Genomic DNA, 19,122 nt, shown 5'->3' with positions numbered 1-19,122 from the left:
GCACGGATGCGGGCACCTGTATGCTCAACAGACTGTGAGTAAAGCTTTGGAACTACATGCCCTGGTGTCCTCCGCTTATTCCTGCGCCAACACCCTCTGCACTGCTACATCTCTGTGCCTGACACTGCACCATCTACGTCTCTCCCCTATCTCCTCACCTACACTGCCCTGGGACAACTGCCCTACCTGTGGAGGGCCACATCATTGCTGCACTACACCATCTATCCCAGAGGATCTGTCTGCAGCGCCGGCTTAACACCTTTCTTGCCGAACACCACAGGTGGCGTCACAAATCATTCAATGAACATTTCTGCTATTTACAATGGGCGCCCAGGGCCACGAACCGGGTCATAGCTGCCGTGACAACAACCTCACTCGTGGAGATCCGCGGGCCCGGTACCAAGTACCCCGCCGCCCTGGGTGAGAGGGCGACCCATCAGGAAACCCTGATTTTCATTATATGCTGCAATATTGAAGTATTGCAGTATATAGTACAAATGCAGGATCTAGTCCCTTATGGAGAAAATACAATAAAAAAGAAACAAAAATAAAGAAAAACACACAATTTTGAATCCTTTTTCCCATCCAAAAATAAAGAAATTTAAAAAAAATGAAAAAAAAAAAATACAGCGATACCGAATCTGCTTATTTATGGATCTGTAAAAGTCTGATCTATCAAAATATTAAATTATTTAACCCATAAATTACATTATATAGATAATCCAAAAATACCAATAAAAGTACCAAGAAAAATTGCAGCTCAGCACTCACAAAACAATATGGCTCCATTATCGAAGGTAATACAAATCCAGACAAGTGTGAAATCAACTTAATTGCACAGACCTGAAGAATTGTTGACAGGACATTTTACTGCACAATGAACACTGTAAAAAGAAAACCCTAAAAATAGCAGAATTGCGTGTTTTTTAATATTTCATCTCACTTGAAACGTTTTCCCACTTTCCATTACATAGCAAAACAGTCGGTGTCATTCAAAACTATAACTCTCCCACAAAAAATAAGGACTAATGAGTTATTTCTTTCTGTACTCAGACTCCTAAAATGTTCATCTTATCAGGATTATACAGCCATTCTGACATGGATTTTAAAAGTAAATATGCCAGTCTAATCAGGCGTTAGGCTAGTTTCACACTAGCGTTTATTCCACGCAGCGCACGGCGCCGCTAAGCCTCACCCCCTGCCGGCTCCCTGCCCGCCCCATCCGGTCATCGCCGCCTACTATCGCACATGGACGCTTGCGATCTGCGCACCCTATCTTTTGCATAGGGTGCGCTGGCCGTGCGCTAGTAGGATTTTGGCGTGCGCTGTGCACTTTTGAAGGTGCGCCGAAATGCAACATGCTGCTAAAGATAGGGTGCGTAGATCACAAGCGTCCATGTGCGATAGTAGGCGGCGATGACCGGATGGGGCGGGCAGGGAGCCGGCAGGGGGCGTGGCTTAGCGGCGCCGTGCGCTGCATGGAATAAACACTAGTGTGAAACTAGCCTAAGAGATCTATCTTATAATGTACCAGTGAGTGCACTCCAATTGGGCAAATATTAATAATGTATGCAGTTTGTATAGTGAAATCTGCTGACAGATCCACTTTGAGACCAAAAAATATCTACTATCCAGATGCCAGGAAACACCACAAACAAATTGACTGATACAGAACAGGGGTGTGATTAGATGTACATAAAAAGACAATTAAAGGGGTTCTCCAAGAATGTAATAAAATGGCGCCGTCACATATTTCATATGGCAACTCGTCTTAGTCGTGTATTAGGATGGGCTGCAGTCTCAAAAAACACAGCTCATGAGAACTATATCTCAACTGACAGAGGAGTTGTATTGTAAGCATGGATACTGTAGAGCTGTCGAAGAGGGGCTCTGACAGGAAAACAAATCTTTTCATTGACTGAGCAGAAAGCATTTTTTTTTCCTCCAGACTTACTGTCTCATGCACAGTCGGTCAGCTGAGAAGCTTGATTTTCCTATCACACCCCTTCTTCACTCAAGGAGGTACCTGTGCTTACGGTACAGCTCTGCATCAGCTGAGATACGGGTCTTGGGAGCTGTGTTTCTTCAGACAGAAGCCGGTCCTGATATGTCACTATGATTGGCTGCCTTTTGAATTGTGTGACGGGGGCTATTTTATTAAGTTCTAATAGAATGAATTTGAAGACATATCCTCTCATTGTTTGGGGGACAACTTAAAAAAAGTTCATATACAACATCTCAAGAGAGGATAACTTTTAACCATTTATGAGGAAGAGATCACAGTAGCAAGCTGTAAGCTTTCCTTCTACAGTCACTTTCCCAGCAGCCTGTTTTGCTACCGATCATACATTTCTACCCTATCCTGTCTCTTGTTTGTGAGATGTTCCCTTCATGCCATTCTAAAACATTGCAATCCATTTTTCATTTCTTAACACCATTTGTAAAATGACCCAGTTTTCTTATGGGACAACTAACTGAATCAATGCAATAACTAAAAAGACCAAAGTACACTATCTTGAGGCCCACCTCCCTGCATGCTTTAAGTTCCTCAAACTCCCTGGTTGTCCAGTGTCTGTCCTTGAAGAAATTGGTGCTATTTCTCTTGTAGAAAAGGTCCCAGTTCTTCTGTGCTTCTTTTTCCAGCTTTAGTTGCTTGAATTCGGACACCAATGTAACATCAGTCTGGACGCTCGGGGCAACATAAGTGGATGGAAGTTCTAATTTATCGGCCTTTTTCTGAAAAGGTACTCCTGATGAAGACCATCTTCCACAAGTCGAGTCCGTGTCCCCCGCTGACTCGTCCACACAAAGAGTACCGGATGCCATGTTTTTCCAATCTGATGAGAAGAGTAGACAAAATGTTCATATGTTATAAATTTATAATTGTCTGGGGCTCAGAATCTTCTACTTTTTCAATAATGGACCTCTTTTTTTCCATGGTGAGCTGTACAGTTTTTATTGGTCCTATTTTGGAGTACATATGATTTTTAGCACTTTGTATATTTTTTTATTTTGGGGAGAAGTGAGTTGACTTTTTTCTATAGCGTTCACAATGCAGAATTATTGTAATAGTTTGGACTTGTTTTTTTTTTCCTTTTAGAGGTTCACCTATCCAATGGGACAAACAAAGTGAATTAGCATCTTATTTAAAATATTTTGAAAAATGTTAATGTTTTAATCTCCCTGATTGCTCAGACAATATACTGAAATAGTTCTGTCAGCCTAATAAGATTACTAACATTCTGCGGCATCTAATGAGTTAAATCAGGTTTTGACTACAATTGTGGTGGGCTTTTTATTTATCTTTGCTTATAGTGCTTTACAGACATTGTCATCACTGTGCCCAGTGGGTCTACCAGGAGGAAACCTACCCAAACTCGCGGAAAACATACACACTCCTTGAAGATGTTGTCCTTGGTGGGATTTAAACCAAAGACTCCAGTTCTGCAAGGCTGCAGTGCTAACCACTGATCAGGGTTGCCGACCATTCCGAAATTCCAGGACAATACATAAAAATATTATTAAACCTATAAATTACGAAAAGTATATGCCAAATAAATTTAAAATTCAATCTTTATTAACATTATTAACAAACAACTGGTAAAAATTAATTCTAATAATATAGTGGGTAGACACACAAATGGACCTGAGAACACAGGATCAGTAATACCCAATTAATGAGCTAATGATCAAAGTAAATAAAAAAAAAAAAGAGAAAATAAATACTTATACAAAAAAGTACTATCTGGTACAATTGGTGCTTACATGGTTCAATATATATGAAAACAGTTATTTTCCAAGCAATGTGTGGATAATAGATTAATCCTAAGGCCGGGGTCACACTAACCGACGCAAAATACGGTCAGTATTTTACATGCGTAATACGGATGAATGACCCCTAAACAGTGCTCCGTATGTCATCCGTAAGCAAGGTGTGGTCGCGTATTTTGCGCATGTAAGCATCCGTATGTAATCCGTATGGCGAGATTTTCTCGCAGGCTTGCAAAATGGACATATAATGGAGCCGTATGACAGGGTTTCTGACAGAAACCAAAGAATAGATATAGACACCTAGAATGCATATATATATATGTGTGTCTCAATGACGTGTATATATATATATGTATTCTATGTGTATATATCTATTCTTTTGTTTCTTTATTAAACCTGTCAGTGTGAGTTTACTGTATAGCGCACTGAATTGCCGGCTTTGCTAAAAGACACTGGGTGCGTATTTCTCGCAAGTCACATGTGTGGTCCGTGTGTAATCCGTATTTTTTGCGCACCCATAGACTTGCATTGGCGTACTACGGGCGTAGTACGCTGATAATCACAGCATGCTGCGATTGGCACGGACCGTAGGATACGGATGAGAAATATACGTCTGGTGCGAGGGACCCCATAGAGAATCATTTGTCCGTGTCTAATGCGTGCTGTTAGCGCCTCTCACTCGGCCGTATTCCTCGTTAGTGTGACCCCGGCCTAAAGTTCAAACTGAATTAGAAAGCATCTATAAAATTTCAGGACATTATATCCATAATATATGAGCACTAATGCTAAATTACACTATAGATACTTAAATGAACCATATTAATACAGGAAAGATGTATATCTTTGTACCGTGTTAGCCAGTAGATAGAAGAATATTCAAAATTGAGAGTCCTCAGTAGTTGATACCTTTTAATGGCAAACTGAAAAGATGGTAACACATTGCAAGCTTTCGAGACTACTCAGGTCTCTTCATCAGGCATGGACTAATGTATTAGTCAATGCCTGATGAAGAGACCTGAGTAGTCTCGAAAGCTTGCAATGTGTTACCATCTTTTCAGTTTGCCATTAAAAGGTATCAACCACTGAGGACTCTCAATTCTGAATATTTTTTTAAATGAACCATAAGAATGATAAATTTATTTTCTCATGAAAAAGCTAAAATTCTTGTTAAGCAGAGCTCATAACAACATAGAAAATAGAATAATATATTTATGTATACCACTCCTCAAATGAATTACAGAAAAAATAACAGATAAACGAATTAATAAAATGCAATAGTGCTAAAAGTGTCTTAGTGTATTCCTGACACAAACAATATATATATATATCTCCTCTTGAAAGATCATAATTATTTATTATGGTTTTCCAATGTGTTAGTAAAAAATATTTATATTTCACGAGCGGATGGATCACGGTGTTCTGTGCATACTGGACTCTATGTGGTGAGCTAGCAACTTTTTTTTTATTTTATTCTTAAAAAATATTGTCTGTCTGTGATTTTTTTGATAAGTTGTCCAGAAAAAAAAATTAAAAGTCAGATTGAAAAACCTGCCACTGAGCCAGGTGTCAACTTTTTAACACAACACCTGCCACGAATGGAACATGTGTTAGGAGTCGGATTCCTGCATTCACTCAGCAGGGATCCAGATCCTTACATTCTGCACTTTCCTCCTATTTCTCCACTGCAAAAGAGATTGCAGAGGAGATTGTCTTGCAGCAAATCTCTCCTGAGGCTAAGTCCTTCTGTCCTCTTACTGGGCATGCTCATGGGACGATCTCCCATAGTCATGTGCTCAGGTCCCGCTCCAGTTCTCATTGGTCCATCTCAGAGATCTGGAAGCGTGCAAAAGGTCCCGGCTGCTATAAAAGGTGCGCATGGCTGTTCCGCCATGCGCTAGTATAGTCATACTTGCTGCTGTGTGTATGAGGACAGATGTATGATTCTGGTGACTGGCTCATTTGAAACCCCTTCCCCGATATTACGCATGTGGATAGGGACTGAGTTAGTTTCAGCGCCAGCGCTCCTCTGCTTCAACTTGCACAGCTGCTAGCGTCCGACATTGCGCTTGCGCCTTGCCTTTTGTCGTTTGGCGGCAGTGTCCACGCCGCGCTACAGTAGCAGCCTCCTTTGCGTTCGCAGTTGCAACGCCGAGCACACGCTAGGTCTAGACGGACGTAGTGCCGCCGTCTTGGGCTACTCCTGTGACCGTATACCGTGTGTGCGTTTTTTACTGAGTACTGTGACTACAACAGGCTCAGTCATTTGTGTTTGTACTTTGGCATCTCCGTGAGTTTAACTGAGCTTGCTCTGCGCACCTGGGTTGAGTTTAACCCTGTGTGCAATTCCGCCATATTGCTCCTGCCACCACTTAGCAGCGGTTATTTCACCTACTGCACGGTGGACCCCAAGCGGCGAACGCACTTTATTTATATTTTTATTTAGTGCGTTCCGCCGATCCTAACATTATGCTTCAGAAGTGTAACAACAAAAATGGTGATATTGGTAGTTGTCTTCTACCATATAGATCAGGTAGGATAGAAATATTATAGCATTACACTGGCTCATTGGTTAGCACTGTTTCTTTGCAGCACTGAGGTCCTGCCAGTCCTGGGTTCAAATCCCACCAAGGGGACATCTGTAAGACGTTCGTATGTTCTCCCTGTGTTTGTGTGCGTTTCCACCCACAAACCAAAAACATACTGATAGGGAATCTAGATTGTGAGCCCCAATGGGGACAGTGATGATAATGTATGTAAAGTGCTGTGGAATATGATGGTGCTATATACAGTTAGGTCCATATATATTTGGACAGAGACAACATTTTTCTAATTTTGGTTCTAGACATTACCACAATGAATTTTAAACAAAACAATTCAGATGCAGTTGAAGTTCAGACTTTCAGCTTTCATTTGAGGGTATCCACATTAAAATTGGATGAAGGGTTTAGGAGTTTCAGCTCCTTAACATGTGCCACCCTGTTTTTAAAGGGACCAAAAGTAATTGGACAGAATAATTGTAAATAAAGTGTTCATTTCTAGTACTTGGTTGAAAACCCTTTGTTGGCAATGACTGCCTGAAGTCTTGAACTCATGGACATCACCAGACGCTGTGTTTCCTCCTTTTTGATGCTTTGCCAGGCCTTCACTGCGGTGGTTTTCAGTTGCTTTTTGTTTGTGGGCTTTTCTGTCTAAAGTTTAGTCTTTAACAAGTGAAATACATGCTCAATTGGGTTGAGATCAGGTGACTGACTTGACCATTCAAGAATATTCCACTTCTTTGCTTTAATAAACTCCTTGGTTGCTTTGGCTTTATGTTTTGGGTCATTGTCCATCTGTAGTATGAAACGACGACCAATCAGTTTGGCTGCATTTGGCTGGATCGGAGCACACAGTATGGCTCTGAATACCTCAGAATTCATTTGGTTGCTTCTGTCCTGTGTCACATCATCAATAAACACTAGTGACCCAGTGCCGCTGGCAGCCATGCATGCCCAAGCCAACACACTGCCTCCGCTGTGCTTTACAGATGATGTGGTATGTTTTGGATCATGAGCTGTACCACGCCTTCGCCATACTTTTCTCTTTCCATCATTCTGGTAGAGTGGTTTCATCTGTCCAAAGAATGTTCTTACAGAACTGTGCTGACTTTTTTAGATGTTTTTTTTTTTTTAGCAAAGTCCAGTGTAGCCTTTTTATTCTTGATGCTTATGAGTGGCTTGCACCGTGCAGTGAACCCTCTGTATTTACTTTCATGCAGTCTTCTCTTTATGGTAGATTTGGATATTGATACGCCTACCTCCTGGAGAGTGTTGTTCACTTGGTTGGCTGTTGTGAAGGGGTTTCTCTTCACCATGGAGACTATTCTGCGATCATCCACCACTGTTGTCTTCCGTGGGTGCCCAGGTCTTCTTGCATTGATGAGTTCACCAGTGCTTTCTTTCTTTCTCAGGATGTAGCAAACTGTAGATTTTGCCACTCCTTATGTTGTAGCAATTTCTCGGATGGGTTTTTTCTGTTTTTGCAGCTTAAGGATGGCTTGTTTCACCTGCATGGAGAGCTCCTCTGACCGAATGTTTCCTTCACAGCAAAACCTTCCAAATGCAAGCACCACATCTCAAACCAACTCCAGGCCTTTTATCTGCTTAATTGAGAATGACATAACGAAGGGATTGCCCACACCTGTCCATGAAATAGCCTTGGAGTCAATTGTCCAATTACTTTCCTTTAAAAACAGGGTGGCACATGTTAAGGAACTGAAACTCCTAAACCCTTCATCCAATTTTAATGTGGATACCCTCAAATGAAAGTGTGACGACTCCTGGAGTGGACCCTCTGGGTCGTGACACCAACCCTCCCAGGGCGAGCTGACCTAGTGAAGACCACCCCCTATACAGGGAGTGTCAGGGGCAAGCCCCAGGGGGTGAGGCACCACGACTGCTGGCACCAGGCGGCCGGCTCACAGGAGACACGAGTGGGTGAACGTATCAAATATATAAAAGAAAAAAGGCGAAAGAAAGTCCAATACAAGAAATGTATACAAAATACAAAAATAACTTTATTAGCATAAATCCAAGGTACAAGAAGCAGTGAGATAAGAGTCAATATGACCATAAAAAGCACATGGGCAAAAAATGGGGCACATGCAGGTATGTGACCACAGGGATAATAGTGAATACAGCAATAAACAATACAAAGTTAGAAAATCCTACATCATCCCTTAGTAATACAAACAGCCAGTCATAATGTATATTGAGGCCCATAGGTATCATTACCCCCTGTGGTGGAACCTACCACCACGCATACTATGCACTGAACATGTCAACATCCAGAGAAAGAATTTAAACTACATAATATTACCTCAGACTGGTCGATAGTAAAGGTCCTACCTGGTTGTACCACCCCCAACGCACGTTTCGGCCAGATAGCCTTTGTCAAGGGGTGGGTGAATGTGTCTGCAGGAACGTGTAAAGCGTGGACACGGGAACACGTGGTATACTGAGACTTCGTTCATCCGGGTGTGAGTGAAGCAGGATGCGTGCAAGGAGCACATCAGAGCACTGAGTCAGGCAGCAGGTGTGCCAGGAGGTGTAACAGAGTACAGGAGCAGGGTGTGTGCCAGAGGGCACAACTGAGCATAAGACAGAGCGCAGGATTGGTACGTGTGCCAGGAGGCACAACAGAGTAAGAGACTGAGTACAGGATCAGAGCATGTGCCAGGAGGCACAACTGAGTATGAGACAAAGCACAGGGTCCGAGTGTGTGCCAGGAGGCACAACCGAGTACGAGACAGAGCACAGAATCAGAGTGTGTGCCAGGAGGCAGAACCGAGTACAGGTATGGGAGCCGAAACTGGCTCCACGGTAGGACCAACGCATCCACCGCGATCGCTCGCGGGTCCTGAGACCGAGCGACAAACGTGCTCACCTTGGCGTTCTCCCTGGACGCCATCAGATCCACGTCTGGAGTCCCCCACCGTTGGCAAATCTGCTGGAAGACCTCGGGGTGAAGGGACCATTCCCCGGCCGCAACGCCCTGTCGGCTTAGGAAATCTGCTGCCCAATTTTCCACACCTGGTATGTGAACTGCTGAGATTACCGAGTGGTGCCTCTCGGCCCAACGGAGCACATGCTCTATCTCGCGCATGGTTGCCCTGCTGCGCGTGCCTCCCTGGAGATTCACGTACGCCACTGCCGTGGCGTTGTCTGACTGACCTCGGACTGGACGTCCTGCTAGCAAGTGCTGAAAACGCTGCAGCGCCAACCGCACCGCTCGAATCTCCAACAGGTTGATCGGAAGACGAGCCTCCTGAAGGCTTGTTTCAACGACTGGAAGGCCTCTTCATCCTCAGAGGGCCAAGCCTTTGGGTTAGCTCCCTTGCAGATAAGGGACGAGATGGGGCGAACCAATGAGGAGAAATGAGGAACGAACTGTCGGTAGTAGTTCGCAAAACCAAGGAAGCGTTGGATTGCCTTCACCCCATGGGGCTGTGGCCAATCGAGGACGGCAGACACCTTTGCCGGATTTATGCGTAGACCTGATTCTGAGATAATGTACCCCAAGAATGGCAGGGACGTTTGCTCGAAGGCACATTTCTCGAGCTTGGCATAAAGGCGGTTCTCCCTCAGGTGCTGGAGGACTTGACGCACGTTCTTTCTTTGGGCGGAGAGGTTTGGAGAAAAAACGAGGATGTTATCCAGATAGACTACCACGCAGGAGTACAGCATATCCTGGAAGACGTCATTCACGAACTCCTGGAACACCGCTGGGGCATTGCAGAGGCCGAAGGGCATGACCAAGTACTCGTAGTGACCGTCTCTGGTGTTAAAGGCGGTCTTCCACTCATCCCCGGAACGAATGCGGATCAAGTTGTAGGCCCCACGAAGATCCAGTTTGGTGAAAATTCGAGCTCCTCTAAGTCGGTCAAAGAGCTCCGGGATCAATGGCAATGGGTACTTGTTCTTGACCGTGATATCGTTCAGGCCTCAGTAGTCTATGCAAGGACGGAAGGAGCCGTCCTTTTTTACAAAGAAAAATCCAGCTCCCGCGGGCGAGGAGGACTTACGGATAAAACCTCTCGCAAGGTTCTCCTGGATATAGTCAGACATAGCTTGGGTCTCAGCAGGGGATAGTGGGTATATTCTACCCCTGGGTGGCGTAGAACCAGGAATGAGGTCAATCGGACAGTAATATGGCCGATGGAGGGGCAGAGTCTCGGCCTCCTTCTTGTCGAAGACATCTGCAAAGGACCAGTAAGCCGAAGGCAGACCTGTAGGTGCCGGGGATGGACCGGCAGAGTTCATCGGACGGACGGGCAACAGGCACTTCTCCTGACAGAACGGTCCCCACCGGAGTATCTTGCCCGACCGCCAGTCCAGGGTTGGCTCATGAGTCCGTAGCCAAGGGAGGCCTAGAAGAAGCGTGTGAGACGTGGTAGACAAGACGAGGAAGGAGATCTTCTCCAGGTGCAGGGCTCCGATCTGCAGCTCGATCTCTTCGGTGGCCTGGGTAACGGTCTCCTGCACGGACGTACCATTGACCGAAACAATCGACCGAGGAGTCTCCAGGGATCTGACAGGAATCCGGTATTTTTTAACCGCCTCGAGTGTGATAAAATTCCCCTCTGTGCCAGAATCCAGAAAAGCCTCCTCAGAATAACGCTTGGCACCGAGATTCAATAATACGGACACGAGCAGGGGGGAGAGGAATCACGTATACCTAGGGAGGCCTCTCCTATCAACCCTAGGCGGAGAAGTTTCCCGGCTTCATGGAGCAGGAACGGAGGAGGCGAGAGGAGCTCCTCTCTCTGGCTAATTCACGGGCACGTTCCTGAAACCGCAGGTCAATGCGTGTCGCCAGAGAGATCAGATCCTCTAAAGAGGTGGGAGTATCCCGACCTGCCAGTACGTCTTTGATCCGACCGGACAGGCCACGCCAAAAGATCCCTACGAGAGCATCGTTGTTCCAACCGAGTTCGGAGGCCAAGGTACGAAAACAGATGGCATACTGTCCTACCGGTAGCGTACCCTGATGGAGGTTAAAGAGGGACTCGGTGATAGAGGCCAGCCGACCCGGCTCGTCGAACACCTTGCGGAAGGTGTCCAAAAAGGTGGAAAGCTGAGAGACGAGTGGGTCATTGCGCTCCCAGAGGGGGTTCACCCATGCTAACACCTCCCCCTCTAAGTGTGAAACAATAAAGGCAATTTGGGCGCGCTCAGTGGGATAGTGCTGCCGCAAAAGCTCAAAATGTAACCGGCATTGGTTCAGTAATCCTCGACAAAACTTAGGGTCCCCGCTATATCGGGGTGGCTTGCCGAGGCGCGGCATCGGGTGCAGGACCGAGGACTGGGCAGAAACGGATTGTGTGGCCGACAAACGGGACTCCATGGATTTCAAAAAGGCCATAATCCTGGTCTGACTCTCCCGTAGGAACACCAGTTCCTTTTGGATGGAGGCCTTTTATCTGCTTAATTGAGAATGACATAACGAAGGGATTGCCCACACCTGTCCATGAAATAGCCTTGGAGTCAATTGTCCAATTACTTTTCCTTTAAAACATGGATTTTTGTGAGTACTCACCGTAAAATCCTTTTCTCCGAGACGCTCATTGGGGGACACAGAGACTGTGGGTGTGTGCTACTGCGGTCTGGAGGCTGACACTAGGCATACAAAAAACAAGTTAGCTCCTCCTCCGCCGCATACACCCTCGCCCCGATAGCGGGCGGAAACCAGTTTAGTGCAAAAGCAGTAGGAGAACATCCAAAAATTAGCCTTAACGCAGAAAATCATATGTCTGAAAAAGGACCACCATACATTAAATAAGGAATTATACTAATTAAATAAACAAGAGCCAACTGGCTATCAGGGTGGGTGCTGTGTCCCCCAATGAGCGTCTCGGAGAAAAGGATTTTACGGTGAGTACTCACAAAAATCCATGTTTCTCCTTCATCTCATTGGGGGACACAGAGACTGTGGGACGTCCTAAAGCAGTCCCTGGGTGGGAGGACAACTCACCGATCCAAGCCGCATGCCCTCCTGTCTAAAGGTGTGCCACTGCTGCTTGGAGAATTTACCTACCCAGACTCGCATCCGACGAGGCCTGAGTATGCACATTGTAATGCTTACAAAAAGAGTGCAGGCTGGACCAGGTTGCTGCTTTGCATACCTGCTCTGCCGAAGCCTGGTGCCGAAGCGCCCAAGAGGCGCCCACTGCCCGAGTAGAGTGCGCCCCTATTCCTGTTGGAATCGGTGCGCCTCTAATATGGTAAGCCTCCTGACTAGTTAGGCGAATCCATCTGGCTATGGTTGATCGTGAGGCTGCGAGACCCTTCCTGCGCCCTTCCGGAATCACAAACAACGAGTCCGTCTGGCGAAAAGGTGCTGTCCTTGACACGTACCTCCTGAGAGCTCTTACCAGATCTAAAGAGTGGAGCGCCCTTTCCACTCTGTGTACTGGCGCTGGACAAAACGAAGGCAGAACAATGTCCTCATTAATATGGAAAGAGGACACGACCTTCAGCAGAAAAGGCGGCGGTGGTCTAAGGACTACTTTATCCTTAAAAACGGTCAGAAAAGGAGCTCTGCAGGATAATGCTCCTAACTCCGAGACCCGCCTAATGGAAGTTATGGCTACCAAGAATACCACCTTCCTGGAGAGATATGACAATGAAATTTCCTGTAATGGTTCAAACGGGGCTTCCTGTAGGACACCCAGGACCAGGTTAAGGTCCCAGGCGTCTATAGGTGCTCTATAGGGGGGCACCAAATGAGAAACCCCCTGAATGAACGTCCTGACCTGCATATTGGTAGCGATCTTTCGCTGAAAAAGGACCGACAAGGCCGAAATCTGCCTCCTAAGGGAACTTGGCGCCAACCCTGCGTCCAGGCCGGACTGCAGAAAAGCCAGGATGTTGGGGACCGAAAAGGATAATGGCGCAACCCCGTGTTCTCGACACCAATGAAAGAAAACCTTCCAAGAGTTATGATAAATTTTCGCCGAGGCCGGCTTCCGGGCGCTAACCATTGTCGCAACCACTTCACGCCCAAATCCCGCCTGGGTCAGAATCCAAGATTCAACGGCCATGCCATCAAACACAGGGCCCCTAAGTTCGGGTGGCAGATCGGCCCCTGAGACAGTAAGTCTGGCCGTTCCAGTAGACGCCAAGGCACGTCTGCGAGGAGCTGCACTAGATCCGCGTACCATACTCGACGGGGCCAGTCCGGGGCCAGCAGAATTGCCGGGACCCCCTGTGTCTTGATCTTTCTGATGACCCTTGGGAGAAGCGGCAGTGGGGGAAACAGGTATGGGAGCCGAAACTGGCTCCACGGTAGGACCAACGCATCCACCGCGATCGCTCGCGGGTCCTGAGACCGAGCGACAAACGTGCTCACCTTGGCGGTCTCCCTGGACGCCATCAGATCCACGTCTGGAGTCCCCCACCGTTGGCAAATCTGCTGGAAGACCTCGGGGTGAAGGGACCATTCCCCGGCCGCAACGCCCTGTCGGCTTAGGAAATCTGCTGCCCAATTTTCCACACCTGGTATGTGAACTGCTGAGATTACCGAGTGGTGCCTCTCGGCCCAACGGAGCACATGCTCTATCTCGCGCATGGTTGCCCTGCTGCGCGTGCCTCCCTGGTGATTCACGTATGCCACTGCCGTGGCACTGTCTGACTGTCCTCGGACTGGACGTCCTGCTAGCAAGTGCTGAAAACGCTGCAGCGCCAACCGCACCGCTCGAATCTCCAACAGGTTGATCGGAAGACGAGCCTCCTGAGGCGACCATTGCCCCTGGGCCGTGTGATGCCGGAAGATTGCCCCCCAGCCGAAAAGACTTGCATCGGTCGTGATCACCAACCAATGATCTGGGGGAAAAGGCTTACCCTGTCGAAGAGAGGAGTCGTGTGTCCACCACTGCAGCGACCGTCGAACCTAAGAGGGCAACCTGCACTGATGATCGAGGGAGAACGGACTCCCGTCCCAAGCCGCTAAGAGAGCATGCTGCAGGGGACGGAGATGAAATTGAGCAAACGGAATTGCTTCCATCGCCGCCACCATCCTTCCTAGAACCCTCATCCCGAACCGGATAGTGTGAGGGCCCGGTTGTTGAAGACTTCGGACTCCCTGCCGGAGCGCCCGAGCCTTGTCCTGAGGGAGAATTACCAACCCTCGGGAAGTGTCGAAAATCATCCCCAGGAATAAAATCCTCTGAGCTGGGGTAAGGGAAGATTTCTTCCCGTTGATCAACCATCCTAGGCGAGATAGGGTATCCAGTGTGATGCTCACATTCTCCTTGCATGCCCGAAAGGACGGCCCCTTTACTAAGAGGTCGTCTAAGTACGGCAAAACCACTATGCCCCGAGAATGTAGAACGGCCATGACGACCGCCATCACTTTCGTGAATATCCTGGGTGCCGTGGCCAACCCGAAAGGTAGGGCCACAAACTGAAAATGCCGGCCCTCGATTGCAAACCGAAGGAACCTTTGATGCGGGGGAAAAATAGGGATGTGCTGGTAGGCATCCTGGACATCGATCGAGGCCAAATATTCTCCGTGCTCCATGGATGATATGACCGACCGGAGAGATTCCATGCGAAAACGCCTAACCCTGATGAACCTGTTCAGGAGCTTTAAGTCCAGAACCGGCCTTACTGTTCCGTCCTTCTTGGGGACTGCGAACAGATTGGAATAAAATCCTTGGGCCTTCTCGCACTCTGGTACAGGGACAATGACCCCGTTGCGCCGCAACACCTCGATGGCCCCTAGCAATGCCTCTGCCCGGGATTCTGTTTTGGGAAGCCGGGAAAGAAAAAAATCGTCTTGGCGGATCTTTGACAAATTCTATTTTGTACCCGGAACACACTAATTCTGCCACCCATGTGTCGCGCACCACCGCGACCCAGACGCGGCAGAACCTGCGCAGACGTCCGCCTACTCTGTCCTCGGGTACTGGATGCCTCGAGTCATTTCGCTGAGGGCTTCTGGGACCTGGCCCCCCTTGATCTGGGCGGGCGGCCCCGCATCCTACCCAGCGGGTTGGTTCTATACGTGACCTGACGCTCCTTGTCTTGGTTATAGCAAGCTGGGGTGGAGGTACTGGCCGCTGCCATCCACCCGGGGGTGCGAAATGCTCAAAAGCGCGCCTGAGGTTGACGAAAAGGCCGCCTAATCTTTTGCTGTGGAAGGAAGCTGCTTTTTCCCCCTGTAGCATCTGAAATGAGCTTGTCTAATTTCTCCCCAAATAGCCGATTACCCTGAAAAGGCAGGGAAGTCAAAGACTTCTTAGAAATAGAATCATAACCTTAACCACAAGGCTCTCCTAATGGCGATTGCATTTGCTGCCGCTACAGCCGCGCCATTAGCCGCATCCAAGGATGCATTAATTAAATAGTCACCCGCCATCGCGATCTGACTTGCTATCTCTGCCACTTCTGTCGGCAAATCTCTATCCTGTAGGACCTTGTTTAAAGAATCTGACCATGACATCATGGCTTTGGCTACCCATGTTGCCGCAAAAGGAAAGAGCGCTGATCCCGATGCTTCATACACCGAGCGAGCTAAACCTTCTATGAGTCGATCCGTGGGGTCCTTAATGGAAGAACCGCTAGGTACTGACAACAAGGACCTTGAAGCTAGGCGTGACACTGGGGGATCCACTACCGGAGATTCCGCCCATTTTTTACAAAATTCCGATGCGAACGGATATCTCGTTTCCAGCGTTTTTTGTCCTGAAAAACGTTTGTCTGGACGTTCCCTATGCCGCTGCACTATATCCTCGAACTCAGGATGAGTGCTAAATACTCTATGTGGTCTCCTGGTCTTCTTAAAGGATACCTTATGACCTGCGGTTAGGGAGACATCATCGTCAATACCCAGAGTCTGATTGACTGCTTCAATAAGACTGTCTACCGTCTCCCGGTACCCCGGGGTATCCAGGTCCAAGGACTCTTCCCAGTTATCACCTGAACTCTGTTCGCTCCCAGAAAATGGTGACGGTGAGCGAGATGCCGCACTCACGGATGCTGAGGCACCGGAGGGGCCAGGAGACGCAGTACGGGCTCTTTTCCTGTGTGTCTGCCTAGAGAGTGTGCGGCCCCTGCAGGCCGGAGGCTCTTGTGAGGTGGATGACCCCCCCCCAAACAGGCGAGTCGTCATCTCTACCCCTATCCGGGGCCTGAAGGGTCTCAATCGCCTTCGTGAGCGAAACCATGGACCGAGAGAGTGATAACGCCCATTCTGGGGGATCCAGACCCCTGGGCTCTGTCGCAGGGGAGGGCTCCTGGGAGCGTTCGGAGTCGCAGGCTTCACATAACTTAATAGTTTGCGCTCGTGGGAACATCACCCCACAGGAAACGCATGCGGCATAAAGGAACGTGTGCGTTTTTCCTTTCCCAGACACACTGCTGGCGTCGGCCCACACACAAAAAATCCCTTAAAGGTTTGGGGGGGGGGGGTAGGCGGAGGGGGAGGAGGGTACTGTGTAGTGCCTTAGTGTGGCTCCGGGACGGGGTCGCACTTACCCGCTCCTGCGCGTCTCTCCCCGTGCTTCAGTTCGCGCCTCACTCCTGGTAAGCTGCGATTCCTCCGAAGCCGCGGGCTAAATTTAGAAGCGGTCCGCCCGACCGCTACCCTGGCCGCCCGCCTCCCCATGCCCGGCTGACGACGGGGGGCGGCGCCGGAAATGACGTGCGCCCAGGGCGGCGCTTCCGCCCGCGGCCCAGGCCGAAGCCGCGGGCTAAATTTAGAAGCGGTCCGCCCGACCGCTACCCCGGCCGCCCGCCTCCCCATGCCCGGCTGACGACGGGGGGCGGCGCCGGAGATGACATGCGCCCAGTGCGGCGCTTCCGCCCGCAGCCCAGGCCGAAGCTGCGGGCTAAATTAGAGGCGGTCCGCCCGCCTGCGGCAGACCGCTACCTTGGCCATCCGACTGCAGCTCCCCACAGTCTCCCGGACCATGCCAATACCCGGAGGGAGGCGAACCAGGTTAGAGGGGGGGGAGGGAAAGGGGAAAGCGTGCCTTTCCGAAAACGCTGCCCTCCACTCGCTCCAGCACATACCTGAGGTACTCTGTTTAAGACGGTGCAGGCACCCTAGCTCCGACCGCCTTGCCGGGAAGAGGAGAGGGACCGTCTGCCGCCATGCAGCACCGCCGTCATGCGTTGGTGGAGTCATGGGGGCCGCACAGACTAGTGTTGTGCCTCTGTGCAAGCCCATGTTTCAATACCTAGGGGTGGACAGGGTTAGGCTAGTTTCACACTTGCTTTTTTTTGCAGCGCGTTTTTCCCGCAAAAAAACGCATTGAAAAAACGCATACAAAAGCATACAACTGCTGCGTTTTTTTCAAGCATTTTTATGAGCATGCATGAAAAAAACGCAGCGTTTTTATGCGTTTGTATGCGTTTTTACCGCGTTTGCGGTTTTTTCCAACATTAGGTGGACCCTCACACTAACCCAAACCATGACTTTACTAACCCTAACCCTAACCCTAACCCTGACCCTAACCCTTAACCAAATCATACTTAACCCTAACCCAAACCCTAACTAACCCTAACCCTGACCCTGACCCTTAACCAAATCATACTTAACCCTAACCCAAACCCTAAACCCTAACTAACCCTGACCCTAACCCTAACCCTGACCCTAACCCTGACCCTTAACCAAATCATACTTAACCCTAACTAACCCTAACCCTAACCCTAACCCTAACCCTTAACCAAACCATACTTAACCCTAACCCTAACCCTAACCCTTAACCAAACCATACTTAACCCTAACCCTGACCCTAACCCTTAACAAAACCATACTTAACCCTAACCCTGACCCTAACCCTAACCCTGACCCTAACCCTTAACCAAACCATACTTAACCCTAACCCTGACCCAAACGCCAACACTAACCCTGACCCTGACCCTAACCCCCCTTAACTAACCCTAACTCTAACCCAAACCCCTAAATTCCATGGTTAACAAAAAAAAACGCATGTGCAAAAAAACGCATACATGAGCATGCCAGTGCGCACATATGCGCATCCATAGGCTATAATGGCCATTTTTAGCGCAAAACGTGCGCATATGTGCGCATGCGCTTTTTTGCAGGGCCAAAAAATGCAACATGCTGCGTCTGGAAAATACAAACGCACACCCCAAAAAAACGCAGCGCATGAAAATCGCATACATGCGCTTACCAGCGCGCAGGTATGCGCACCCATGTTAAATATAGGGGAAAAAACGCATGCGCACATATGCGTTTTTTTCCAGCGCTAAAAAACGCAAATGTGAAACCAGCCTAAGTCTGGCCTAATGTCCCACGTTGCGGGAGAGGAAACGTGGAGGGACACTCGCACGTGGTCGCCCGTTGCTGGTTTGGGGAAATCGGATCCTTTCAATAGGATGTGTTGCCCCTGTCTTATCTTCATAAAACAAAAAACCAAGAAAAAAATAGATGTCTGGGGAAAAGTCCCAGACATGTCCCTCGGTGCGGGAAAGGATACGCGGAGGCGATACTCAACGCGTGCTCGCCCGTTGTTGGTTTGGGGAGATCGGACCCTTTCTATAGGATCTGTCGCCCCTGTCTCATCTTCATGGTAAACTAGAAAAAAATAGTCTGGAGAGATCCAGACTGCGTGTGCCTCCATAAGACACTAAGCAAAAAACTGGTTTCCGCCCGCTATCGGGGCGAGGGTGTATGCGGCGGAGGAGGAGCTAACTTGTTTTTTGTATGCCTAGTGTCAGCCTCCAGACGGCAGTAGCACACACCCACAGTCTCTGTGTCCCCCAACGAGACGAAGGAGAAAACAGGGTGGCACATGTTAAGGAGCTGAAACTCCTAAACCCTTCATCCAATTTTAATGTGGAT

General features: G+C 48.5%; 1 protein-coding gene across 4 annotated transcripts in view; it reads right to left on the bottom strand.

The window, feature by feature from the left end:
* The window catches only part of METTL6 (methyltransferase 6, tRNA N3-cytidine), a 53,496-nt gene that overhangs the window by 31,916 nt on the left and 2,458 nt on the right, over nt 1-19,122 (bottom strand). For all 4 annotated transcript variants that reach the window (XM_073569189.1, XM_073569180.1, XM_073569171.1 and 1 more), the window contains exon 2: nt 2,527-2,837. In XM_073569189.1, the coding sequence (XP_073425290.1) occupies nt 2,527-2,826 (300 nt within the window). In that variant the 5' untranslated portion in view covers nt 2,827-2,837. The remainder of the gene's footprint in view (nt 1-2,526; nt 2,838-19,122) is intronic.

The sequence above is a fragment of the Dendrobates tinctorius genome, unplaced genomic scaffold, assembly GCF_039654945.1.
Source record: "Dendrobates tinctorius isolate UK_male_01 unplaced genomic scaffold, ASM3965494v1 ptg000005l, whole genome shotgun sequence".
Taxonomy (NCBI): domain Eukaryota; kingdom Metazoa; phylum Chordata; class Amphibia; order Anura; family Dendrobatidae; genus Dendrobates; species Dendrobates tinctorius.
This window is presented reverse-complemented; position numbering and strand designations above follow the sequence as displayed.